Source organism: Nyctereutes procyonoides, unplaced genomic scaffold (genome assembly GCF_905146905.1).
Source record: "Nyctereutes procyonoides isolate TBG_1078 unplaced genomic scaffold, NYPRO_anot_genome, whole genome shotgun sequence".
In the NCBI taxonomy this organism is placed as follows: domain Eukaryota; kingdom Metazoa; phylum Chordata; class Mammalia; order Carnivora; family Canidae; genus Nyctereutes; species Nyctereutes procyonoides.
In genome coordinates this window covers 94,286,046-94,313,804 of record NW_026575125.1, presented here as the reverse complement: position 1 = coordinate 94,313,804, position 27,759 = coordinate 94,286,046, and the positions used below count along the sequence as shown (strand labels likewise).

General features: G+C 35.6%; 1 protein-coding gene across 3 annotated transcripts in view; it reads left to right on the top strand.

Moving 5' to 3' along the window:
* TENM1 (teneurin transmembrane protein 1) overlaps positions 1–27,759 on the top strand; it is a 575,853-nt gene that overhangs the window by 74,200 nt on the left and 473,894 nt on the right. For all 3 annotated transcript variants that reach the window (XM_055338409.1, XM_055338410.1, XM_055338408.1), the window contains exons 2-3: positions 6,665–6,925; positions 8,549–8,605. In XM_055338409.1, the coding sequence (XP_055194384.1) occupies positions 6,665–6,925; positions 8,549–8,605 (318 nt within the window). The remainder of the gene's footprint in view (positions 1–6,664; positions 6,926–8,548; positions 8,606–27,759) is intronic.

Sequence of the window (27,759 nt, the reverse complement as noted above, 5' to 3'; positions counted from 1 at the left end):
ATTAAATAAGGCGTAATTGGTAGGTCCTGAGTACAGAGATAATGGGTACATTTGAAACTGTGAGGGGGGAGATTAGGCTTAGGAAGCTTTCCTGTTTCCTTTAAGTCCTCTGATAACCACAGGCTCCAGATGTACATGTGGGAGCACTCTGACTCTCACTGCTGTGCCCCAGAAAAGACTGATAAGCCCTCAGCAGAAAAATAAAGGTCACATCTGGGTGGTGTGCCTTTATTACTTTGTTGTCATTTGGACCTTTAACAAAGCTCTCTGTGGAACTTGCCAAAGGACATGGCATGGTCCTGTTAACTCACTCTGCTCAGTGCCTAGTACAGTTTTGTGCATTTGATAAAGCTTTTTCATGAAGTCAGAGAAGAGGAAATTAAATTGGGCTAATTTTCCGAGACTAAGAGAAATCAGAAGTCTATTTTGTTTTGTTTTCTTGACTTGAAATTGAGTGGGTGTTCAGTGGAGCTATGTTTAAGTAAACTTACATGAACTGATATGTTTGACAATTCAGTATCGTTTTATTTTCCAACCCCCTAAACTGAGAAATACAAAATGGTACCCAGTAGTGAAAATTATTTGTGTTCTTTCCGGTGTTATGCAATTCTCTCCCTTCCTTCCTGTCTTCTTTCTCTTGTTTAAGATTGTAATGACTCATTATATTTTTCTCTAGAGCCAGGAATGAATTATTAGTGGGTCAATGATACTTGTTAATTGCACGACTCTTTATTCATTATGCTATCAAGTACTGTTTGCAATAGCCATGTTTTTAAACTGATGATTTTAGGTTTGATGAATAACTATTTACTCAGTCGATTTTTTTTACATTATGTATTTTACATACGCTATCACTAATCTTGCAGTTCACAGTGGATACTTAAGTTGTGTCATTACTTTAATATTGCAAGACTTGTAATCATGACACAAGATCTTATTTAGCTAACGTGTATGATTACCCTTCACAATAGAACTCTGAACCACACCTTTATTTATAAAACCACTAATTCTTTATTTATTTGTAAATATTACTGTTTGCAATAGCCATGTTTTTAAACTGATGATTTTAGGTTTGATGAATAACTATTTACTCAGTCGATTTTTTTTACATTATGTATTTTACATACGCTATCACTAATCTTGCAGTTCACAGTGGATACTTAAGTTGTGTCATTACTTTAATATTGCAAGACTTGTAATCATGACACAAGATCTTATTTAGCTAACGTGTATGATTACCCTTCACAATAGAACTCTGAACCACACCTTTATTTATAAAACCACTAATTCTTTATTTATTTGTAAATATTACCCATTCCGGGGAAACTGGGTGGCTCAGTTAGTTAAGTAAATATTACCCATTCTACATATTACAATTTCAGGTTCAAGTTATAATTACAGAATTTTAGAACAAGGGAGTTACCCAGAGATTTGTTTCTAGGTGGACCTATATTTTCCAAGTGAGGAAACTGAGGCCCCAAGATGTTAAGTGACTTATCCAAAAACAACATGGCAAATTAAAAACACCTGCTTTTGCATGTAGTCCATAAGGCATGTGACAGTAATTAAAGCTAATAATTGTATCCCCTTTCCCTCTTCCTTACTTTAGAAATGGACTACACTCTTTAGAAGTTATATCACAAATCACTCAGGTCATGGATAAGATTGATAATGCTTTTTGACCTCCAATTATTTATTTGGCATGTGATGCTTTAAAGCTTTCATTTTAGAGGAAGTTTGGTGGAATTTTAAGGAAAATACAGTCTTGATCTTACCAAACGCAGGAATGGTATTTCTGGAAAAATGCTGATATAGATAACTATGACTTTCCCTTTCAAATTTTGATGAATGACTACTCCAGGCTGAACACCTGAAGATCAATCCCTAGATTCAGAGAAAAAATTCACTGGTTCATTTTACTGGGCACTTAATAGCATTTAAAAATTATATTAATTTATTAGCATTAATAGTGGCATAAAATGATCCTTTGTGCAGATCCACTCAACTTAATCTCGTGATCCCTAACTACAAAATGTTCCCTTAGATGCTGAAAGTTCATCAGTGATCAGTGTCATTTTTAGTTTCCCTCCTAAAATTAGCTTTCAACTGTAGGGTTCCTAGGAAAAAACTGCTCCCTAGAGAATTACTGAGAAATCATGCATCAGTTATCGTTGATTACTTGTTGGCTTAGATAAAAGCAAGACAACATTTTGACCACCTTCTCATTCATGTTACATGTACTTTCTTCCACTAGGAAGAAAAGAGTAGGGCCTGCTTCTAACTCAAAACTGTGGCTCCACCCATGAAAATTCTGATTTTCATGGACTGGAATAATTCTCCAGTCTCCTTACTGTCCTATTTCTTGGTGGTGTAAAATCCACTAAAAAATTTATAGATGTATAATTCAAGTACAATAACCTATACATACTTAAAGTGTACAATTGATAAACTTTGGCATGTACATATGTGAAACTATTGTCAAAATCAAGAGAACAGAAATTTAGATCATCCCAAGTGTTTCCTTACATGCCTTTGTTCTATACTTCCCCCTCATTCTCTCCCTCAGGCAACCACTGATCTATTTTTGTTGCTATAGATGGCTTTGCATTTTCTAGAATTGTATTTAAAGGAGCACATACATATAGACATTCTATTGGTCTTCTTTCTCACAGCATGATTATTTGGGGGTCCATGCATCTTGCTGTATATCAGTATTTCATTCATTTTTTAGGGCTGAGTAGTATTCCATATATTCTGTGTATGTATATATATCTACCACAGGTAATTTATCCTTTCAGCTACTCATGGACACTTGGGTTGTGTCTTCTTTTTAGCTATTATGAATAAAGCTTATGAACAACCTTGTATATAGTTTTGTTTGAACAAAGTTTGCACTTCTTTTGGATAGATATCCAGGAGTGCATTGCTCTCCAGTTAAGTGTTGCTTCACCTTTTTAGAAAACTGGCAAATTATTTTCCAAGATGGTTGTACCATTTCACTTTCTCACCAGCAGTGAAGATAGTTGCTCCACATCCTTGGTGTGGCCCAAAGTTTTTTAGCCATTCTTGTTAGGGTGATAGTGGTATCTCACAGCAGTTTTAGTGTACGTTTTCCTGACAACTAATGATATGGAGCATATTTTCAATTGCTTATTGGTTATTTGTATACCTTTTTTGTGAGGAGTTTATTTGAATCTTTTGCCCCTCTTAAAAACTGGATTTCAACTGTATTGATTTGCTCAGATTTTGTCTCTTAAAAGACTGGAAAATAGGTTTTCCTTATAATAAAATTTAAATACATGTTTGTGACACCTAGAATATATTATTTAGTTGGCAACATCTGTATCTGTTTATTCCTGAATTATAGTTTCTCATGGTTCCAGTCTATCCATTTCAATCTTAGATATCCTAAGAGTATACTTCCATCTCTCCTATGGCTAGCTTTTTGGTAAGAATAGACCTATAATAAGTCCAGTTGAACTTCATTTTCTCTAGGGAATGTGTAGTATTTTAGGTAACAAGGTTATATGTGCAAGGCTAAAAACAACCACTTATGGTACACTGTAAGTGCTTTATAGAAAATACATCCTATGGGAATTTTGAACACCACCAAGACTTTTGTGTATTTAAGGAGATAATTCATGGCGGTAATGTTGATTTCAAGAAGGGAAAGTGTTCACACCATTTACTGTAAGTAAGGAAAACTTGTTCTTTTCTTTCTCTCCTTTTATGTTTATTTAGACATTAAAAAAGCTACTGATAGCTTACTTGGATTGTTACTTTCTCTAATTATGTATCAACAAGGAAGTATACTTTTATCTAGTTGTGTTTAATTAGAGAATTTGTGGTTTAATCTTTGTATGAAAATCAGACTGTGGTTCCAATGGAAATCTTATGCAATTTTTGATCATATTATACCACATTTCCTTAGAAGGGGACAAATCCGTGTTCAGATTTCTTTCCGAATAAGAGATACATCTCTAATGAAAAGGCATTCTTTTTTTAAAAAAATATTTATTCATGAGAGACAGAGAGAGAGAGAGAGAGAGAGAGAGAGAGGCAGAGAGAGAAGCAGTCTCCATGCAGGGAGCCTGACGTAGGACTCAATCCCAGGTCTCCAGGATCAGGCCCTGGACTGAAGGTGGCGCTAAACCACAGAGCCACCTGGGCTGCCCACGAAAAGGCATTCTTATATTTGCCAGGGATCTTTATTTTTTAACTATTTCTAGTATTTTATTATTCAGAATGTCAAATTGGCTGTGTATTTTTATTTGCTCATCCTTCTCCAGTGAATGTCTTTACCATGACTCAGATGCTCATATTGTAATCTTTGGAAAATAACCTCTCAGTGTCATTCTATGAGTGAAAATAAATGCAAGTCTGTGCTTTTGAAAGTAAATTTCCTAATTAGTGCCCTGAATCCATGGAAAATAAATGGGGATACTTCATAGCAATCCAATTCAAATTCTTTCATTCTTGCATCTCCAAAGAGAATTACAGCTGGTTGCTGCAGAATCTTTAGTAATGCCACAGTAAAGTTCTTCTCTCTCATTTCTCCCCTTTTCCTGGCTCCCGCTGACTCCAGGAAATGCCCAGGGATGGAGTTTTCAAGGTGTTGTGGTCCCTGGGCCAGGAACATAAGCCTTACCTGAGAACTTGTTAGGAATGCAGATTCTCCAGCCTTACGCCAGACCTGCTGAATCAGAAACTGAAACTGGAGGGCAGGAACAGCAATATGTGTTTTAACAAGCCTTCCAGGTGATTCTGAAGCTTGCTGAAGTTTGGGAAGCATTGGTCTAAGGGAGTGAAGGAAGTTGTGAATACAGACCTATATAAAATTCCTCTCCTGCAGCTTCAAGCTGACAGGTTCATTATCAGGTTGCTGTAGCAACAATTGCACAGTAGGATTGGATAATGAAACATTGTGAAATTAAGAGGCATGAATATTAACTGATCACAATATTCTAGATCACTAAGATTTATATTGGGCAAAATGGATTTTTACCCTTAGCCTTATGTCAAGGAGAAGCACAGTTTCTGAGGTTACTTGTTTGACAGGTGGAAACCATGCCTATTTTTAAAACATTACTCCTTTGAAATTTAGACAAATTTTTGTAGAAAAACAGAATTACTCTTAGAAACATGCATCACAAATCATAAGTAATGTGCTTAGCAGTGACTTATAACCCTGAAAAAATTAATTTATAATTGAATTATCCTAATACATTATAGTAGCTTTCTCTTCTCACAATATCTGTTTCATAGAGCACAATGCTGAACACCTAAAGGCTATTAAATAAGCATTAAGATTTGATTCGTTGAACCCTTTTTTGGCAATTTTATGTCACAAAAATATAATTTTTATAACACATATTCATATTCTGCATTCTTCTTTCCAGTGTATGGTCAGTCTATCTAAATTCTAGCACTTTCTGTATTCAATGAATTAAATTCATTTCAGGGTTTGCATTTTATTGATATGTGCTAAGGATTAGATGCACTCAGTTAAGCTTCTTCCCGGCCAAATGACATACCCTGTCTCTGATGTCAGTCTGAGAAAATCCTATATAGTGTACAACATCCCCGGATTACCTTATCTAAGTATTACATGGACATTTCAGATGATATATCTTGGCATGTGGTCATTTTTCATTAACTTATTAGGGACTGTTATAGCATCTTTTCCCCTTTTTGACACCTCACCATAATTGAATGCAAAATTGACTATAAGACTGAATGCCTGATATTCATGCAGTGAGTAGATGGAGCTTCACTGTTGTCTAGCAGAAACCATGCCCCAGATGGCTGTTTTAGGAAAACGGGATCTGTTGCTACCTGACAAAGGCAACAGACAAATGACAACTACTCTCTGGACCTTTTTTTCCTCAACTGTAAAAGAGGGGATTCATTACATCATCTCTAAGATCCTAAACATTATATGGATCTTAGACTTGGGGGGAAAGAGTGAGGGGAATTCAAACCATGAAGCCCTGCTGAGGTGTAATATATAATTGAATATTTTTTTATGTATTTGTTGAAAGAATGAATGAAACAATAATTGACATCAAGGAGGCCTCAGACTCCTTTGGAGACAATGGGAAATGATGATATTAAGCACTCATAGTTTCAGTGGTTAGACTAATGTGTTTTGGGAAACATACTTTACAGAAGTATATTTAAATGTATTGTTTCCCCCCCAGATTTTTCACATTGAATGATTTATTCTTAACCCTAATGTGTATGAAATACATAGGAAAGCCAATAATTTTAATATTTTAAGCATAGGTGTGCTCTACAGGTCATATATATTCTCCCTAGAAAAGAAATATCTTTTAAAGGACAGCTTTCTACACTTTATACTCTTCTGCACTCACTTATTTCATTACATTTTGTGCAACCTAAAATTGTAGCTATAAAGCTATTTTGGGCATGCTTTTTCCAGAGCCTTGTAAGAATCAACAGGAGCATAATTTTAAGCCACAGAAGTGCAAAATAAGCACAGAATCCTAGCTACCATAAATAAAAAGGCCAGAATTCTAACTTTGCAAAAACACATAATTACTAGCAAGGGGGGAGGGGGACATAAGGACAAAAAAGTAGAATTTTATTGGGTATTTCTTCCTAAACTTTCTAAACTTTTTCTCTGAACTTTGTTTCTTCTCAGAGATGGAATTCTGTGAAACCCCTCATACTCTGTGCTCTGGCTACCAGACAGACATGCACAGTGTTTCCCGGCATGGCTACCAGCTAGAGATGGGGTCTGATGTGGACACAGAGACAGAAGGTGCTGCCTCACCAGACCACGCTCTGAGAATGTGGATAAGGGGGATGAAATCAGAGCACAGTTCCTGTTTGTCCAGCCGGGCCAACTCTGCATTGTCCTTGACTGACACGGACCACGAGAGGAAGTCGGATGGGGAGAATGGTAATAGAACTATCTCTACTGTTTAAGTAAAACCTAGAGAGAATGTAGTTTTTAGCTTTGATTCATTTTCTTTCCCAAAGTCTGCTGCTTAGACATGCAGGTTAGTGGGTTCCTGTGGATAAGACATGTACTGAAGTATCTGGCAAACAGACACATTTATTTATAATGATAGTTAAAATGCTTTTTATTTCTGGTGATCCTCCAGGAAAATAATCTCATGTCATCAGTGATATTGTGCATGTCTTATTTATTACTCACCTTTTATTTTCTTCTTTATTTTCCAGTACAATACCAGTGGTATTTATTATAGAAAGTACTCGTTTCATGTATTTTGGCTTTCTATCAATATAGGAACAATGAGATAAATGACTGTATAACAAGCATGTTCTGTATGTGCTTTCTATTTTAATTCAGATTAGCCTGTCAAGTGTACAGATTCAAATTAACCAGGTTAGACTGAAATGATTAAAAAAAAACTCAGAAGGTAAATTAACTTCAGCCATTTGCCAGACAGTAAGTAATAATACCAGTATCATTAAATTGCAATTATATATTATTTTCTTACAACTTTTAGAAACAGAAAAGTACAGTCTTTTTTATTTGTTGGGAAGGGGTTAATTTATTTTTTTCTGTTCCTCTGTCCCTACTGAAAAATGGAATCATTTCATGGAAAGCACATTAATGCTTATGAAACACTTTAATCTAGGCTCTTCATCATTCTGTTTGTCTAAATTTCATAGGTCCCATCACCGTGACAACAGGCCTACTCTGTTAGCAGTGGCTAATTAGTATTTTCTCAGGTGGCAGAGAGGTAGCCAACAGCCCTATACCTATATTTTTTTCTATTCTGTCCTTCTTTGCCTGGTTCAGTCCACAGGGGACCCTGAACACAATTATATAATCAGGAATGACCATTTGCCTACCAGATAGAATATCATGTCCTTAATGATAGGCTATAACATTTTGTAATATCACCAAGTATCCTTGGGGTCTTGATTTTTTTAGAATTTATTTTCATGTATGTTTGTATACGTTGCTGGCTTTGGTCAAGAGCATAAGAGGTGAATTATGGAAAATGAGAAGGGAACATAGATGATCTATGTATGCATAGTCATGTAAGTGAAAGAGCATTAGGATGGAAGTTATGAGACCTTGGACTGGTCTCTAAAGTTTTCTGGGCTTCAGCTGTGATACAGAAAAAGTAATAACCAAATTTATGTGAAAAGGAGTGGTAGACGATATCAAACTATCTTGTGGTCCCTCATGTCACTCAATGACATACGAAGTTTTAGCCAGTTCACTGCATTGAAATATTAAAATTAAAGAAGTTTCTCTATGGGCTTCCACCATCCTTCCAGTCCTGCAAAACCCTAGGTATGAGGTTTCTTTTGAAGTGATTAAATAACTCTGGAATTACACATTGATGGTGGTGGCAGAACTCTGTACAAATCCTAAAAACCACTGAATGACACATTTTAAGAGAGTGAACATAGTGGTAGATGAATCACATTTCATTTAATCTGCTATTTAAAAAATACTACTGGATGAAGGGTAGGGGTTAAAGATTGAGGAATCTCAGATGAGTTGGATAAGGATTAACTCGTGAAATGTTTGATATTACAGGTTTTAAATTCTCGCCTGTTTGCTGTGACATGGAGGCTCAAGCTGGGCCTACTCAAGGTAAGTGTTTCCAAATATTGGAGCACCAATTATTTTTACATCACTCCATCCCTGACACCCACCCCACAAAGTGGATCCCTGCCCTCCCGCCTCCCATGACAAACAACACACAGGGCTGGAAAATTGACCTGTCAAAGATTAGTTCATTGGCTTCTTATTGGTTTGTTTCCTTCTGGAAAACATGTGTGTATGTTGGTAGTGAGGAGGACTTAAGGCAGGAGCTGGGGACAAGGACAAGATGAGATTTAAGGTGGGATAAGGAACCACTGATTCAATATGGAGGTGTAGATTTTAAATCTAGTTGGGTTGGGTTTGGCCTCATGATTTCCTATGTTATCTATGATTTTTTGCATCATTCTAGTCATTAATTTAATTATGATACTGTCATAATTTTACAACATCTCCTAGCAAATGGCTTTGGTCTTTTCCTTCAGATGCTCTGACTTGGGTTTAGGATCCCTCTATATCCATGTTATCAATTATAAATAACACCTTCAATGACAGAAATGTTGTTCATTCTTCTCTGTAAGCCTTTGTTTAAATTGTATCATTTTTCAGTGAAGGGACATTCATGTCCTTTTTACTTTGTCTTCGTTGCACTCATTAGACTCTGCCTTTTTTTTCCCCCTGAGACATACTGAAAGCAATATTTATAAATGATTTTGATGAAAATGAAACTCTTAGAGGGTGGGATCTTCACATCTGATCACAGGGCAATGACTCAAAATTGGAAGGTAGCTGGGGGAAGGGATCAGAGGAAAGATGTATCAGAGTGAGCTTTATCAAAATGCACATTATCCCCCCCTGCCCCACCGTGAGAACTGCTTACCAGAGTGAGCCACTATAGTATATTACTGGGCCTTATTCCTTGGAAGTGTTACGGACTTTCAGGAATGAAACTGTTCAGTTTCATTTGGCCCTCAGTCTAATTATCCATCTATCTACTTCGATCATGTAATACTATTTACTAAAACAGAGTTGGAAGACTAAGGACATGCATCATTTCTTTTCCTTGTAGGTTTATTTTCCTTATAGTTTACTTTAGGAACTGGATAGGGTATCACAAAATTTGGTTGGGCTGCCATGGAAAACTGATTATCTAGTCTGCTAAAAACCCATCCTTACTGAAAAACTGTGTTGGTCCAATATGTACCTCCAAGAATGATGTCAACTTTTTGAGGCAGTAGAGCATGGTGATTAAAAGTTTAGACTGTGGAGCCAGACAACCTAGGTTTAAATCCCAGCTGTGTGACCTTGGGGAAAGTTATATAAAGTTTCTATGCCCAAATTTCATCATCTGTAAAATAAGGATAATATTGATGTTTACCATAAGTGTTTTGTGATGATTGCATAAATTAATGCATATAAAGATTTATAATAGTATTTGTAACATACAAGTGCAATTTGAATGTTCACTGTTATTATCGATCAGCACTTCACAGTTTCCAAACACACTTTTAATACCTTTATCTCATATCATCCTCATAATCACTCTGCCAAATAGATTCTATTGTTATCCACATTTTACATAGGAGGAAGAGTTAAAACAGCAATTCAGAAACCAGCTAGCTAAGTGCAACTGATTATTTTCCAAATAGCCATTTCTTTCTTTCCCAGGGTCACATATATCATGAACTTGAACAACTTTTTCCTTCTCAGTGAGAGTTCTGTACATTTTACTCTGACTCGTACTACTAATTTTCAATAAAGAGTATAAAATTTAGAGTCTTATTTATGACATATAGTATGATTTCACCAATTTGATCCTAAAAATTTTCAATCAATGATAATCAGGCCTGACTGATCTTTAGCATTTCGAAAGGTTCTCACAGAGGAGGTTTGAGTTAAGATGAGAGTTTAAATGGTTTTTCTAAAAGCATATTAATTTGAAGAAACAGTTATTTTCAATGAATTGAACTTGATGTTTGTGTGCAAATGTTGCTATTTATTTCCCATTGATCTCATCCATTCATGGAAAGAGGCCTAGCGGAGCATCTACTTCATTAGTCTGACTTTGTATATACCATATTTGAAAAGAGTAAAATGGCATACATTTTTTAGGATTTATATATTTTACTGTCTCCAACTCTATGCCAACCCATCCCTATGCCTCAGTTAGTGTCAGTGACACACTCTTTTGTTTCTGTCTTTCTATACATTCTGATTTTGAGATTACTGATGAGGCAGTGGGTACAATACCATGGACCAGCTAAGATTTATTTAAGCCTTACTCCTGTAAATGAAGGAGAAAAGTGAAATGGGGAAATGTTTATTTGGGTGAGTTATTCAACTGAGAAAGATTCTGAGACATAATTTCAAGGGTGCTTTCAATTCTACCCATCCTAGATTATGACTTGGATTTTCTACTTACAGTTCCAAAATCATTGGAACTATGAGTCCTAAAAAAACTCATGTCTTTCATTTCATTAGTGGGTTAAGCCTTTCAAAATATTTATTTTTCCCCCTTTTCATAAACTCTATTTGGTTACCCTTAATTGAATTTAAGTCTCTGACATGCTATAACCTATGAAGGATTAAAATAAATAACCATTCATGTTAGCATTAAAAGTCTTGGACTGAGCCATTTGAAGTATAGGGCAGGGTGAACATTGGGTAACAGAAGGGAATCCAGATTTCTTAGCTTTCCCAGGGCAATCAGAACACTAATGGAGTTTGTTTCCATTCCCTTAAATGTATCCTAAGTAAACCCTTTGTTGTCTCTTGATGTTTTAATGGTCCTTTTAGGAAAACTACAGATTTACTCAAGTTTGCTTCATCCTGAGGCCTATGATTAGGACACTTTGACATCAATATCATTTTGACATACTGCTTTATTCATTTTACTCCTTCATCATTCCCATTTCACCTTACTACCAACAGTGCTCTGAGCAAAAAAAATAAAACTGAGAGTATATTTTTGTAGATCTTACAAAGGATAGAAGTGCTAGTGGGTCAAACCTCCGTTCATCTTACACACAACTCTGCCTCTGAGAAGTGATCCAATGGGCATTTCTAAGAAGGATTCGGCAGTCCTACTTAAGCATCAACCTCCCTGATTAGGGTGCCCTTCATAATTACACTTGACTATGCCTTAGAGTGGAGGAATAAACTACATGGGCAGCTACATTTGGATAATCAGTTTCCAAGAATGTGTTTTTCACATATGGGCCTAAATGAAACAGTTGGATTAGAAAAAGTGAAAATTAAATTGCATATCCAAGAAGCCAAATGGAGAGAAACAGAGAAAAAGCATTTTGAACCTGTAGCTAATAAAGTATACAGATGGTCCCTGACTTACCATGGTTCGATTTAAATGATTTTGACTTTATGGTGTGAGAAAGCAATCCTCATTCAGTATAAACTGTACTTTGAATTTGAATTTTGATCTTTGCCTGGAGTAGTGATATGCAGTACAATCCTTTCGTGATGCTGGGCAGTGGCAGCCACAGCCCCCAGTCAACCACATGATCACGAAGATAAACAGCCAATACACTTACACCCATTCTGCACCGTATAACCATTCCGTTTTTCACTTTCAGTACAGTAGTCCATAAATTACATGAGATGTTCAATACTTTATTATATAAAATAGGCTTTGTTTGAGATGGTTCTGCCCAACAGTAGGCTAATGTGCGTGTTCTGAGTGTGTTTAAGGTAGTCTAAGCTAAGCTATGGTGTTCCGTAGGTTAGGTGCATTACATGCATTTTTTATTTTCAATGTATTCAACTTACGATGGATTTATCAGGCCATAACCCCATTGTAAGTTGAGGAAGATCTGTAAATTGGAAAAAAAATTATGTATAGCTATATTCTTTTTTATAATGATATTGTTATGCAAACAATATTTATTGAGCACCTACTTGCTACTAGGCTCTGTACTGGAGACTGGGGATATATAAAAGATGACCAGTATACAATCCACAACCTCAAAGAATATACAGTTTAAAGGGAGTAATTGATGCCCTATTAGGATTATTCATTATTATTTATTACTGTTATTGCATTTAACAGAAATAAATTTGAGATAGCTCAAACAAAAAAACCACATTTCCTTAAAAGGGCAGGAGAATCCTTCTTGGGACCAGGGCGAGAGAGTGGCTAGATAGCAAGAAGGAATCAGACCAGAAGAATTGCCTAGACTTTGCCCTCTTGCTTCTGAATCCAGTTCCTATAGTCTTACCCTGCAAGTTGACATTCTCTAAGTCTCCATTTTCAAGGCAGACCCAAAACCTCATACAATTGCTCAGTTTATATTTCTTTTGTTCAGGAAAGTAGTTGAAATTAACCCAATATTTTACAGTACCATTTCTAAATTCCAAGTGAACAGAATAATTTTCCCAGCTTGAGTCAGATGTCTACTACTGGTCCCATCAGCTGCACTCAGGGAATGAGGTCAGTAATACAAATGTTGCTTTGTGGGAACCCAGCCATTGGATTCTTGGAGCAGTTCTTAATGCAGGGCTGTCAGAGTCAAGTGGGCACATATAACCAAAGAGGTCTATTAGGAGAAGGAGCTAATTTTAATACAATCCAGTTAGTACTGTGATAAAGACATGTGTGCTTGCCATGGGAACACAAGTGATCTCAAACCATTAGTTGGAGTAAAATGGTTATATTAATGCAATCTAGATAAACCATGCTCTCTGTAAAGTGTGTGGTTAAGAACATGATCTACAGTATAAGATAGACCTAGATTTGTGCCCTGGTTTAGCCATTTACCTGCTGTGTGTCCTTGAACAGGTAACTAAAGCTCTTTAAGCCTCAGTTTACTTGTCTGTCAAGTGGAGACATTACCTATGGAGTTTGTGTGTGTGTGAGGATTAAATGAGAAAATGAATATATTGCTCTTCACAGTGCACCTGTCATATGTTAAATGCACAGTAAATGTTACTTGTGGTGATTATCTATCACTCAGGAAGAATTTGTTATGTATGTATTGTGGGGTAAGTGCTACCAGGTAAAGGCTCTCTTAGCAAGGATTAGTCAGACCTGCCATGTGACTTCTGAAACCTCTATTGTCCCAGGACACTCTAGCCAAACAAAGTTCAGCCTACTTTCTCCTCATTTCAATCTGGATAAAATGCCGTACACTCATCTTACCTTAAACAGTGCATCATTTCATTAGTCAACAATCTTGTTCTGCCAAGAATAGAAGACTGTGAGAAGAAATTCAGTGAAGTACTTCAGACCTGGCTGAAGGTTAACTTATACTATTGTTTTCCTTGTTGACATTGTAGTAGCCCCTTAAAGTAGAGCTGGGATTTCAATTACCCAGAAGCCCTGTTGATTTCCATGATTGTTGGGCAGCGGAGCTCCCTATATGCTGCTCAGGAACTTTACAGGTAAAGGATTATCTGATATAACCCCATAATAGCCAAAAAATCCGTCAGTACTGTTCCCTATTGTTTCTGTGCTGCATACCACAGAAACCTGGCAATATACCATGTGCTACCAATAAACACCATACCATCATAGCCATGCATATGTTCTTCTCAGAACCTAAATTGCTTCATTGGAACAGTAGGAGTTGTGAAAAAATAGCTAGCCTAACACCTGGGTTTCTTGAATGACATGTAATAGTTATACCCAAATGAGGAGTCATTCCTTCTGATATTTGACCATGTGGGGCCATTCGTGTACATTTAATGGAGGGAATTTGTTTATTTGTTTTGCATTTCTTTCCTTTGCTTTTTTGTTTTCCCCTGGTAACGTAAGTTATACAGGACACTTCCATAGCAATGATAACAGTTCCTTGGGAACCATCTGAATGTCAAAGGAAGTGTGTGAAACAATGCAATGGCTTGGTAATAGCTTTGGCAGGAGCCCTGCCATATAACTGACATCCTAATGGCTCTGGTGGACCCATTAGGCATGTATAAGACAGTGCAGTTGACTTTGTAATGGCTCCTTTGGAGATGTTACATGATCAGAGGAAGTGTGTAAGTCATTGAGATTACTTTATGTGTGGGTGAGACACTTCTGTGGTAACTGTGATACTCTTACAATTGAAAACAATTTTGATTTTATGGAAATTCAAGCCATTATAAAGTTTAATAGAATAAGCTCACATTTTCTTTTTTTGTAGGCTATTTTCACTAGTATTTTTTTGTATTAAAGTACTATCAGCTGGTGGCTTAAAAATTAAAACAGTAAAAACAGGTTTAAAGTGAAAAACCTTTCTCCCTTTCACCCTTCAGGTGCCACTCTTGAGAGGTAGTGTTAACAGTGTACTGTGCATCATAGGAGAAAATCCTATAGAAAGTCTAATTAACCTCTTCTAGTTACTATTCTATCTCAGACATTCGCCTATATTTGTAGTATGGATCTGTCTTGCTCTTGAATGGTTGTGTAGTATTCTGCTACTGTGCCATTTTTGTATTTAATTAGTTCCCTTATTTGCAGATATATAGGTTTCCAACACTTTATTAAAAACAGCGCTGTACTTAACATCTTTGTATACATCTTTTTGCACACCTGTTGGATAATTTCTTAGAAGCAGAAATGATGGGGCAGGGATATGTACATTTAGCATTTTTTATAGATATTACTAAATTTACCCCTTAACCAATTTATCTTCCTGCTAATGCACCAGTTTTCCCATATCCTTATCAACACTGACAATGATGATGAAAACGATTTCTAATATCCAATCTGCTAGATGAAATATGGTGTCTTTTTGTGCTATTATTTTGCATTTTATTTATGAGTGATCTTGGGCATCTTTTTATATGTTAATGGACAATTTGCATTTCCTTTGCTCTGAAATGTCTGTTGACATCCTTCACCCATTTTTCTATCTGAATGTTTATATTTCTTACTATTTTTCAAGAACACTTCATATATGAAGGTTAAAAATCCTTGGTGTCACATATTATGCATGTTTCTTAGTTTGTCATTTGCCTTTTGAAATAGGTTTATAGGATGTGTCTGTGTATGTAGATGTAGAGCTCTATTTTTTTAAGTGATCAAATTCAATCATCTATACTTTATGACTTATGGAAGTATATGTAGGAAGACGGATGGATGGTAGATAGATAAAGATATAGTTATCAACAGCATTATAGTGTCCCCAATTCTAAAGTAAACTGCCTGAAAATGTATTTAACTTTTGAATTAGTATATGAGTATCTACATACAAGTAATAAATCTAAATGTATGGAATGTATACATGTGGTGTTCGTCATGGATATAGTTACATGAAATCAAACTTGAATATAAAAGAAGTGAAATATAGTATGAATAATGTAGACATTAAAATAAATTAGAATTATTTTTTAGTCTTTATAATTGATCTTGATATGTTTAACCACTTATTTCTTTAGTACATTAAATAATGTGAAAGAAGCCGAAATGAGTTAATGTACTTACAGAATTAGCTTATCAATAGATTTTTTAAAAAAAAAATTTGAGTAGGCTTCATGCACAGCATGGAGCCCAATGTGGGGCTTGAACTCATGACCCTGAGATGAATACCTGAGGTGAGATCAAGAGGTGGACACTAACCACCTGAGCCACCCAGGTGCCCCAATAGATTTTTTAAGAGGTTAGAAAATATAAGAAAAAATATGGTTGAGCATATACTCACTAGGAATAAATGACAGTACAGGCATACCTTGTTTTATTGTGCTTTACAGATACTGTGTTTGGTATGAATTGAAAGTTTGTGGCAACCCTACTTTGAACAGGTCTATCAGCACCATTTTTTCTTTTTCTTATTTATTTATTTATTTATTTATTTATTTATTTATTTATTTATTTTATTATTGGAGTTCAATTTGCCAACAATTAGCATAACACCCAGTGCTCATCCCACCAAGTGCCCCTCTTGGTGCCCATCACCCAGTCACCCCAACCCCCAGCCCACCTCCCTTTTTACTACCCCTTGTTCGTTTCCCAGAGTTAAGAGTCTCTCATGTTTTGTCACCCTCATGGATATTTTCACTCATTTTCTCTCCTTTCCCTTTATTCCCTTTCACTAATTTTTATATTCCCCAAATGAATGAGACCATATAATGTTTGTCCTTTTCCGATTGACTTATTTCACTCAGCATAATATCCTCCAGTGCCATCCACATTGAAGCAAATAGCACCATTTTTTAAATAGCATTCCTAACTTTGTATCTCTGTGTCACATTTTGGTGCAAAATTTCAAACTTTTTCATTATATTTGTGATAGTGGTCTATAATCAGCGACCTTTGATTGTAATTGTTTTGGGGCACCACAAACCATGCCCATATAAGATGGTGAACTTAATCAAGAAATGTTGTGTCTTCTGACTGCTCCACTGACTGCCCAGTCCCCCATCTTTCTCCTTCTCTTCCAGCTACCCTATACCTCAAGATACAACAATACTGAAATTAGCACAATTAATAATGTACAACAGCCTGTAAATGTTTAAGTGATAGGTAAAGTATCATGTTTCTCATTTAAATGAAAAGTAAGAAATGTTTAGACTTAGTGAAGAAGGCATGTTGAAAGCTGAGATAGGCTGAAAGCTAGGCCTCTTGTACCAGTTAGCCAAGTTGTGAATGTAAAGGAAAAGTTCTTGAAACAAATGAAAAGTGCTACTCCAGTGAACACATAAATGATAAGAAAGCAAAATAGCCTTATTGCTATTAGGGAGAAAGTTTGAGTGGTCTAGATACAAGATCAAAACAATCACAACATTCCCTTAAGCCAGGACCTAATCTAGAGGAAGGCCTTAACTCCCTTCAATTCTATGAAGGCTGAGAGGTAAGAAAATGGAAAAAAAAGTTTGGAGGTGGCAGTGGGTGTTTCATGAGGTAAGGAAAGAAGCCATCTCCATAGCATAAGAGTGCAAGGGGAAGCAGCAGGTGCTGATGTAGAAGCCTCAGCAAGGTATCCAGAAGATTTGGCTGAGAACATCAATGAAGACAACTACACTAAACAACAGATTTTTAATGTAGACAAAACAATGTTCTATTGGAAGAAGATGCCATCTAGGACTTTTGCAGATAGAGAGGAGCAATCAGTGCCTGGCTTCAAAGCTGCAAAGAACAGGCTGACAGTAGATTTGAATTCAGCGGCTAAATTTAATTGAAGCCAATGCTCCTTGTTAACTGTACCTTATTTTTGGATATTAGCATTTCTAGTATTTCACTACTATAAAAACGTTACAATAGATATCTTTGTGATCAAAGCTATGGTCTGGTTCTGATTCCTTATGATTTCTACAGAGAAAATAATTGGGGGTGCCTGGGTGGCTCAGTTGCTTAAGCATCTGCCTTCAGCTCAGGTCATGATCTCCGGGTCCTGGGATGGAGCCCTATATTAGACTTCCTGCTCATTGGGGAGTCTGCTTCTCCATCTCTCTCTGCCTTTTCCCACCACTTGTGCCCTCTCTTTGTCTCAAATAAATAAATAAAACCTTAAAAAAGAAAAGAATTGGGTTTGATAACATTTACGTTAAGATCCAAGATACAAATTATAAAATTATTTCTGAATTCATGCTCCCTATTAGCAAAGCATGAAAGTAGCAGTTTCATTGTTCTTTCACTCATACTAGATGATTTACTTTAAAATATTTTTGCAGGGATGCCTGGGCGGCTCAGCAGTTAAGCGTCTGCCTTTGACTCAGGGCATGATCCTGGAGTTCCGGGATCGAGTCCCATATTGGGCTTCCTGCATGGAGCCTGCTTCTCCCTCTGACTATGTTTCTACCTCTCTCTCTCTCTGTGTCTCTCTTGAATAAATAAATAAAGTCTTTTTTTAAAAAAAGACTTAAAAATATTTTCCCAATTTTTTGATGAAAAGTAAAAAAAATGAAACTGTTTAAAATTACATGTCACTTATTGATTCTGGAATTGAACCTTTTATTATCTCCTTTTTCTCTAATGATATTTCCTGATTTGTTAGTTGAACTGATTTTTCTGGTTATATTTTATTAAAAATCTAGAACTAATGAATAAATCTGAAAGTCATTTCATGGGGGGGCAATTAAATAGATAGTCAAGAAAAGGAGAGGAGATAAAAAATAAGCATGTCATAATAACTACAGATAAAGAAGAAATTGAACAACTCCTAAGAAACTACTTTGTGTACCTCTTTGAAGATACACTTGAAAACCTCAGTGGGGTGGATGATTTTGTAGGAAAAATATAAATGCCCAAAACTGGCCCTAGAAGATAGAGAAAATCTGAACTTTCTAATTTATATGACAGAAATAAAATTGCCAAAGAACTACTCAAACCAAAACAAGGAGCCAAATTAGTTTCATCAGCAAAATCTGCCAATCTTTTAAGGAACATATCATTTCAATGCTCCTTAAATATTTTCAGAGCATAACACAAGTGAAAGCTTCCAAATCTTTAAAAAAAATTTTGGAAGCAAGAAAGCTTTTAGATCTACAGCAGAAAAAGAAATCCTGAAATATGTCTACAAACCAATTGTACTTGTGAATATTGATGCAAACTTCTTAAATAAAATACTGGCAAACAAAGTCCAGCGATAGAGTAAAAGAATAATACACTATAACTGAGTGCAATTCACACTAGAAATGCAAGGATGGTTCACTCTTAAGAAATCTGTTACTCTGGGACACCTGGGTGGCTCAGCGGTTGAGTGTCTGCCTTTGGCTCAGGGTGTGATCCCGGGATCCGTGATTGAGTCCCACATCGGGCTCTGGCCTTGCATGAAGCCTGCTTTTCCCTCTACCTAGGTCTCTGCCTCTCTCTCTCTTTCTGTGTCTCTCATGAATAAATAAATAAAATCTTTTAAAAAAGAAGAAATCTGTTAATCTAATTTACTATATGAATAGATAAACCATATGAAAAATTGCTTAGATGCTAAAGACATTTAATAAAATCCAGAGTTGTATTTAATAGTAAACACATATTTACTCTCTGCAGACACCATTCTAGGTGTTTTACAGATATTAATGAGTTTAATTCTCACAACTGCTCCATGACTTAGGTACTAATAATGATTGCATTTATATATGTAGAAACTGAGGTACAACAAAGTAAAATCATTTTGCTTGTAAGTGGCAAAGCCAGGCTCAAACCCAGGCAGTCTGATTCTAAACCTTTGCATTTAAATACTATACTATACTGCTGATCATCAATTTTTGATATTCTTATTTAAATATACCTATGTATTTATATAAATCTAATTTCTTAGATATAATTCTATTATATATTCTATCATAATTATTACATTATAGTTATGTATTATATAATTATAATTTATACTGCATTATAAGCATAATTATAGTAGCATATATAACAGAACTATATAATCATATACATAAATAAACATAATTATTTATAATTAAATATATATAATTCTGTAACAAGATGTCATGCAAAATCATAAAACCCAATTTTCTAAGTGAGGAAGCACTAGAAGGATTTCTATTAGAGTCAAGAACAAAACAAGAATGTCCACTTTCACCAACTACTGTAAACTTATTATGAAGGTTGCAACTGTCACCATTAGAAAATTGTATTATAAGAGGAAGACAATTAAAAGCAGTGAAGTAGGGCAGCTCTGGTGGCTCAGCGGTTTAGCGCCACCTTTGGCGAATGGCGTGATCCAGGGGACAGGGGATCGAGTCCTGCATCGGGCTCCCTGTGTGGCGCCTGTTTCTCTCTCTGCCTGTGTCTCTGCGCCTCTCTCTCTCCCTGTGTGTGTCTCTAATGAATAAATAAATAAAATCTTTTAAAAAAAAAGATAAAAAACTTTAAAAAAAAGCAATGAAGTAAATTACTTGTAGATTATATGACTATGTTTACAAAAATCTTAAGAAAGCAAACAAATGAATACAAACAATAAGAATTCAGTAAACTAATTTGGTGCAACATTAGCACACCGAATTAATATTTTTTTCTCTATATAGACCACAACCAATTAGAAAATATAGTTGAATAAATTATTAGTTTAACTTACAATGTAATGGTGACAGTCAAAGTGCCAGGAACAGGGATCCCTGGGTGGCGCAGTGGTTTGGCGCCTGCCTTTGGCCCAGGGCGCGATCTTGGAGACCCGGGATCGAATCCCGCGTCGGGCTCCCGGTGCATGGAGCCTGCTTCTCCCTCTGCCTGCGTCTCTGCCTCTCTCTCTCTCTCTCTCTCTCTCTCTCTCTCTGTGACTATCATAAATAATAATAATAATAAAAGTGTCAGGAACAAACTATTAAAAAGTAAAGACTACACACATGCACGTACACACATACACTACAATGATATCGAGGAACATGGAAACATATAAACGGAAAGATATACCCTATTCTTGGATAGTAAATCTCAGCATCATCAAATTCTCCCTAAATCTGTAATTCTAACATGCCTCCAATAAAATTATCAATTGGCCTTGTAAAAACACTGACTTTTTGGCTCTAATGTTCAAATGGAAAAAAAAAATCTGAGAACACTGAAAATATTTGGGGAAAAATAATGTTGTGATAGTAAGTTTGCCAGTTATTAAAATGTATTTAAATTCATTTTAATTATACTAGTGTGATGCTAGTAGGTGAATAAAGAAGGTATTAGAATGGAAGAGGAAACCAAGAAATGGACCCAAATACAGATAGGAATATAAATATGTTAATCATGGCATGTCGTTAAAAGGGAAAACATGAATTATTTTAAAAAGGTGTTAGATCAATTGAGTAGCTATCTACACAACAATAATATTGGTTTTCTACCTCTCCCTACACTGAAATGAATTCTAGGTGAATTGAAATTTAAAAGTGGAGATAGTTACTAGAAGGAAATATGGGAGAATTTTTTTCCTGACTTCAGAGTAGGAGACGTTTTTCTAGATATAGCACAGGAAAACAGCTGTCAACAAAAATGTTGCCATGCTACATTTGTAGCATCCAGAAACAAAGAGTTAATTTCCTCTTATATTAAAAGGACTTGCACTCAATAAGAAAAAAGCCCCAACAATATGATGAAAAACAACTGATAGAGCCCATAGAAAATAAATGAGAATGGTTCTTGAACATATGAAAAATGTTTACCTTACTTCTAAGAGAAATGCTTAATAGAAATATAAGTTATCATTTATCACCTATCACATTGATAATAATAAGTTGGTAATATACTTTGTTGATAAGTGTGTATGAAATGTTGATTACAGAAATATAGATACAGTCTCTATGAGAGGAAATTTGACAAAATCTAGCAAAAAGTCTACCTCCTTTGACTCAGCAGTTTTACTTGGCAGAATTTATCCTACAGGTATTGAATGAGTATGCAGTGATAGGTATGAGGACGTTTATAGTAGTATTGTTTGAAATATCAAAAATTCAAGGATATCGATGAAAATGTTCATGATTAGAAGGCTCCTTGAATAATTTATGGTACAGTTATACAGTGGAATACTCTGCAGCCATACAAAGAAAGAGATATACATGATGGGAGGAGAAGTGGAACGGTTTAGGAAGAATTGCATAGAGCTATTTCAACTCTATTGATGCCATATTTGTTTATTTGTAGCATTTTATTTCTTAAACTATGTGGTGGGGGTACATGGGTGTTATAGTATTGCTTTTTATACCCTTTTGTAGATATCTGAAATATTTTTTTATTTTTAATAAATTTAACATGAACAAAATGAGATAGCTGTGTATTGAAGTAGAATGATCTTCAACATACATCATTAAACAAAAGCCACAGGGTTTGAATCATTGTGTGTAGCAGTGGCTTTTTTGTTTGTGACTCAGAAAAAAAATACTTTTTACATTGTGACCCAGTTCATAATGAATGTATAAATAAAAATAAAAATTAGCAACAAAAATTTTACAAGACAATACCTACCCTTACTATGAACAACATACTCTGACATTTTTTATTCCATTTTATTTCATGTCTTTGTAGTGCTAATTGTGATCCAGCAAATTTATTTCATAACCACTATTAGGTCATAACCTCCAATTTAAAACCTGATGTCTAGCACACTATACTTGATGTGTAGTTTTTTTTTTTTAAAGATTTTAGGAAGGAGCCTCGGTGTCCATCAAAAGTTGAATGGATAATGAAGACGTGGTATATGTATACAATGAAATATTCCTCAGCCATTAGAAACAACGAATACCCACTATTTGCTTCAACGTGAATGGGACTGCAGGGTATTATGCTGAGTGAAATAAGTCAGTTGGAGAAGGACAAACATTATATGGTCTCATTCATTTGGGGAATATAAAAAATAGTGAAAGGGAATAAAGGAGAAAGGGGGGAAAAGGAGTGGGAAATATCAGTGAGGGTGACAGAACATGAGAGACATCTAACTCTGGGAAATGAACAAAGGGTAGTGGTAGGGGAGGTGGGCAGGGGGTTGGGGTGACTGGGTGATGGACACTGAGGGGGCAGTTGACGGGATGAGCACTGGGTGTTATGCTATATGTTGGCATATCGAACTCCAATAAAAAATATAGACAAAAAAATAAAGATTTTATTTATTTATTTGAAGGAGAGAGAGAGAGAGAGAGAGAGAGAGAGAGAGAGAGAGAGACAGCACAAGTAGGGGGGAGAAGGAGAAGCAGGCTCCCTGCTGAACAAGAAGCCTGATGTGGAGCTTGGTCCCAAGACCCTGTGATCATGACCTGAGCCGAAGGCAGATGCTTAACCAACTGAGCCACCCAGGCACCCTGACGTGTAGTTTTTAATAGAGCTACATATATATGTGCTTGCATATACGTAGAATTTCTCTGGGAGTATTCACAATAAATGGGTAATTTTGATTGTTTATGGAGGGGAACTAGGTGACTGTGGGCAGGGGTTGGAGAAAGATTTGTTTTCATATGTGTTCTTTTGTCCCCTTAGAACTTTGTACTGTGTGTTATTAAAATTTTTAATTTAACATAATTAAAAACTAAATAAAATAAGAATGATATCAGCAAGGACTGAATCCAACTCGCTTTCTCTACTACCTTTTAAAATAACCAATAATTGTTGCTTACAGAGCTCTTTCCAATGATTTAAAAGAAATGAAAAAAACCCTCCTTCCTTATAAGCATAGGATTATAAAATATTCCCTTTATGGCAATCCCTAGATTTAGTTCTTGATTTCTTTCTTTAACACAGCTTTTTTTTGGTGTGTGTTCTTTCTAAAAACAAAGTGAGAAATCTATTAGACTAAGGGTAATATTTTGGTCTTTACTATTAAGTCACCTGCTCATTCTGATTGTCAACATGAAATTAGAGCTCTATATGTGGAAGAGACATACCATGTTTACTTGAAAAAGCTGTATTTGGAGAACAAGTTTCTGTCTTACACAGGAAACAAGGCATGGAAGTATTGTTATACACTGGGCCAACAGTTCTGTTTCAAAGTTGTCTGACAAAATTACAAAATTAGCCTTTCTAAAAAAAAAAAAACAGCTGCAAATTTCAAACCTTTCATGTAATATATACCATATTATTTTCCTTTGAAATCAAACACGTGTATTTGCGTATTTGCCATTTAACAATTTCAACAGCATACACATTAATTGTGTTTCCATGAATAAATGGCTATTATGCCAAGTGACTGAGTTTAAATAGCATTTCCTTATTCACCAACGTCCATCTTTTTGATATTTTGTTTTCAAATTTTTTATTAGTTTCAGAGGTAGAATTTAGTGATTCATCAGTTGCATATAATACCCAGTGGTCCTTACATCAAGTACCCTCTTTAATCCCCATCACCCAATTATTCCTCCCCTGCCTCTACCTCCCCTCCAGCAACCCTCAGTTTGTTTCCTACAGTTCAGCGTCTCTTATGGTTTGCCTCCTTCTCTTACGGCCACTATCAAATAAAAATTTGTGGTCCAAGATTTTCATTCATTTTGATGTTTGTAACTGCAAAACTAGTCTATTTAAGATAATATCCTTTAGTTTCATTGTTATTCGGCAAGTTTATATTTGCTGAAATAATTGCTCCACTTGCAAACTTGCCCATCTCAGTTGATGGAAACTCCATCCTGCCATTTGTTTGGGACAAAAACCTTCGAGTCCTCCTGAAAGCTCTCTTGTTCTCATACCTTAAATCCTATCAGCAAACACTACCAACTCCAGCGCTATACCACCTTCATCCAAGCCACTAGCATTTGTCATCTGGGTTAATTCAGTAGCCTCTAACAGTTCTCTCTGCTTCCCAGAGTGATCCTTTTAAAATGTAAGTCGACTCTGCTAAAACTATTTCAAGGGCTTCTAATTTCACAGAGTGAAATATTTACAGTGGTCTTAAATGCCCTCCATGATCTAGCTTTCTCTTTGACCTCAAGTGCCCTCCATGATCTAGCTTTCTCTCTGACCTCACTTCCTTCTGCATTTTCCCTTGTTAGCTGTGTTCTAGCCACATTGGCATCTTTGTCAGTCTCAAACAAAACAAAACCCTGGGTAGCTCAGTGGTTTAGCGCTGCCTTTGGCCCAGGGTGTGATCCTGGAGACCTGGGATAGTATTCCGCTTTGGACTCCCTGCATGAAGCCTGTTTCTCCCTCTGCCTGTGTCTCTGCCTCTGTGTGTGTGTGTGTGTGTGTGTGTGTGTGTGTCTCATGAATAAATAAATAAAATCTAAAAAAAAAACAAACAAACCCTTTCAGCACACATCTGCCTTAGGGATTTTGTTCTAGCTGATTCCTGTGCTTGGAACTCTCTTCTACCAGCTATCACATATTTAACTCTTACAGGTCCTCAAAACTTTGTTCAGCTGTCTCCTCCTCAAGGAGGCCTATTCTGACCCATACTATATAATACTGCAACTTTAACTCCCACCCCCAAAGTCCCAGTACCTTTTACCCTGCCCTACCTTTTCTTTTCCATAGCATATATCATCTTCTGTATAATCTATGTAGGTACTGTGATTATTGCTTATTCTCTGTTTCCCCCTTCAGAATTGTAAGTTCCACAAGGGCTGGGATCCTTGACTGTTTTGTTCACTGAACTCTTTAAAGCTCATAGAATAGTTCTCAACACTTAGTAGGTATTCATCAAATGTTTTTGAATGAAAAAATAAGTATAAATATGTAATTCTTGGTATATACATTTTGGCTGTGCCTTTATATAGAACCGAATAACCATTTTTAATTGATGTGAACTATTTTTTTTTGCACAATTGATGTTTTAGGTCTATGTCTATAGGTGTAAAGCAATTTGGTTTCTGAATGAGATGGTCAATCAGCTCAATAAAGCCAGTAATTTTAAAACTCCTTTATTAACAGTTGAATCAGTCAGACCTATTTTCTGTTTCCTAGATTCATTTAGTTTCAGTTTGTGATGACAGTACTGGCTGCTATAGGTAGAATATTCAAATGAATTTGTGCATGGAGAAAAGGCTGCAACTGATAGGCCAAATCAATGCATGTAGACACAACCATATTCAGTCACAATTAGACTACAAGTCAAATAAGTATTATAGGAGAACTTTATAGTCAGGATAGTTGGTTTTAAGGCTAAGAAATAACAGGGGATCCCTGGGTGGCTCGGCGGTTGGGCATCTGCCTTCAGCCCAGGGCATGATTCTGGAGTCCCAGGATCAAGTCCCGCATCAGGCTCCCTTTCTGTTTTACTTCTTGTTTCTCAGTAGCTGCCTAGAACTAGAGTCATTTGGAACTTTTTTTCGTTTTATAACGTTAAGAACCATACTTTTATAAAAAGAAATTAGCCCAAAGTAAATCTCAGCAGAAAAGTGCTTTTCTTTGGAAATACTTTGCCTCCAACGTAGATGGTGGTCTTTACTCACAAGAACTAGAGAGGATAATTTGGACATATTTTCTTGTACCTTATACCTTTGGCCTATGAGACTTAAAATAAAGAAATATCTTGCTTTCTAAGAAGTTAGGTTTCAGTTGTTCCAGATTGAATTAGTGTAAATAAAATAGAAAGAAGAGCCCTAGCAAATCAATACTGCATTGGTAGTAAACTAGAAAATACTGACAAATTATCCTTTTAGGCCTTAGCAAGGTTTAATCTAAACATTGTTTTCTCTTGACAGTATGAGAGAGAAGAGGGTAATTTATTACATAGTCCTGGTATGGATGAGAAAAGACTGCTGCTTGTTCTTCACTGTTCTGGCTCTTTCCCTCTCCATGCCAGTTCAATTTTTATTTTGCTCCAGAAAATCATTCTCCAATAATATGCTTTGAGGTCTTATAACTCGAGTGTACAGTGATGCTGTCTTATCATGGTACATGTGAGTACTTACTAAACTTGTTGAATGTAGATTTTTCACTGCTCTATTAGAGACTCCAGTTTCTCTTAGTACATTCATGAAGCAGGTTTCTAGAGCATTGTCTGCAAATCACTTCCCACTTTTACCTCTGCCTGAGATAAAGTAATCTTAGAAAATCTGGTCACATTATAATGCAAATAATTACCATTCCCTCAAATTTATGATTTTAATAACTGGTTACTTTTGCTTTTTGCCTTTATTTAAGGTGGGCCCTATTTCTAGTGCAATTAAAATTTACCACCCATCTACAGGAAAGAGGAGATTTGTGGTTTTTGAAAGAAAAATTATTTAGTGTTGTTTCTAATTTCTTACAATGTTTAATTGTTTCATCATATAACTCTTATTCTATGTGATAGGTGTGAAATACAAATATGCAAAATGTGTGGCAGAAAAATTAGGTCAGCAATTTGTTCGTCTTTTTCTGTTAAATAAATTAGTTGTGTTAAATGTCACATTTTCCAACATGGATATGATAAAATAACATTTTTAATTAACCCAAGAGGGATATGAATGTAAGAAAACCAAATACTTTCTCGAAACAGGATCATTTCTTAAAGTAGTGCACTATGAACAATATTTAAATTACTGGTTATATTTATGCCACATATTTTCTACAACTTAAGGTCTTATTATATTAACATTACACCTCAATAGTTATTATGAGACTAATAAAGAAATGAACCTCAAATTTTCTTATACATTTTGGGGATTGTATATATATTAAAATAATAGTAAATGTTTTCCTGTGTAATGAACCCCATACCAAATTGAAACCTTCATATGTTTAATTATTCATCTACACTCCAGAAATGTTTAAATTTCCAGGTGCCTCTAGCCAAAATATTAAACAATTAAGTTAGAAATGGTGAACTTATTTACAAAAGGATGAATTTTAATATGAAACTCAGTTAAATTTAGTTTTGTTGATTCAGAAGGGAAAGAAATTTCTTCTGGGAAACTTTTTCTAAACGTGAAAA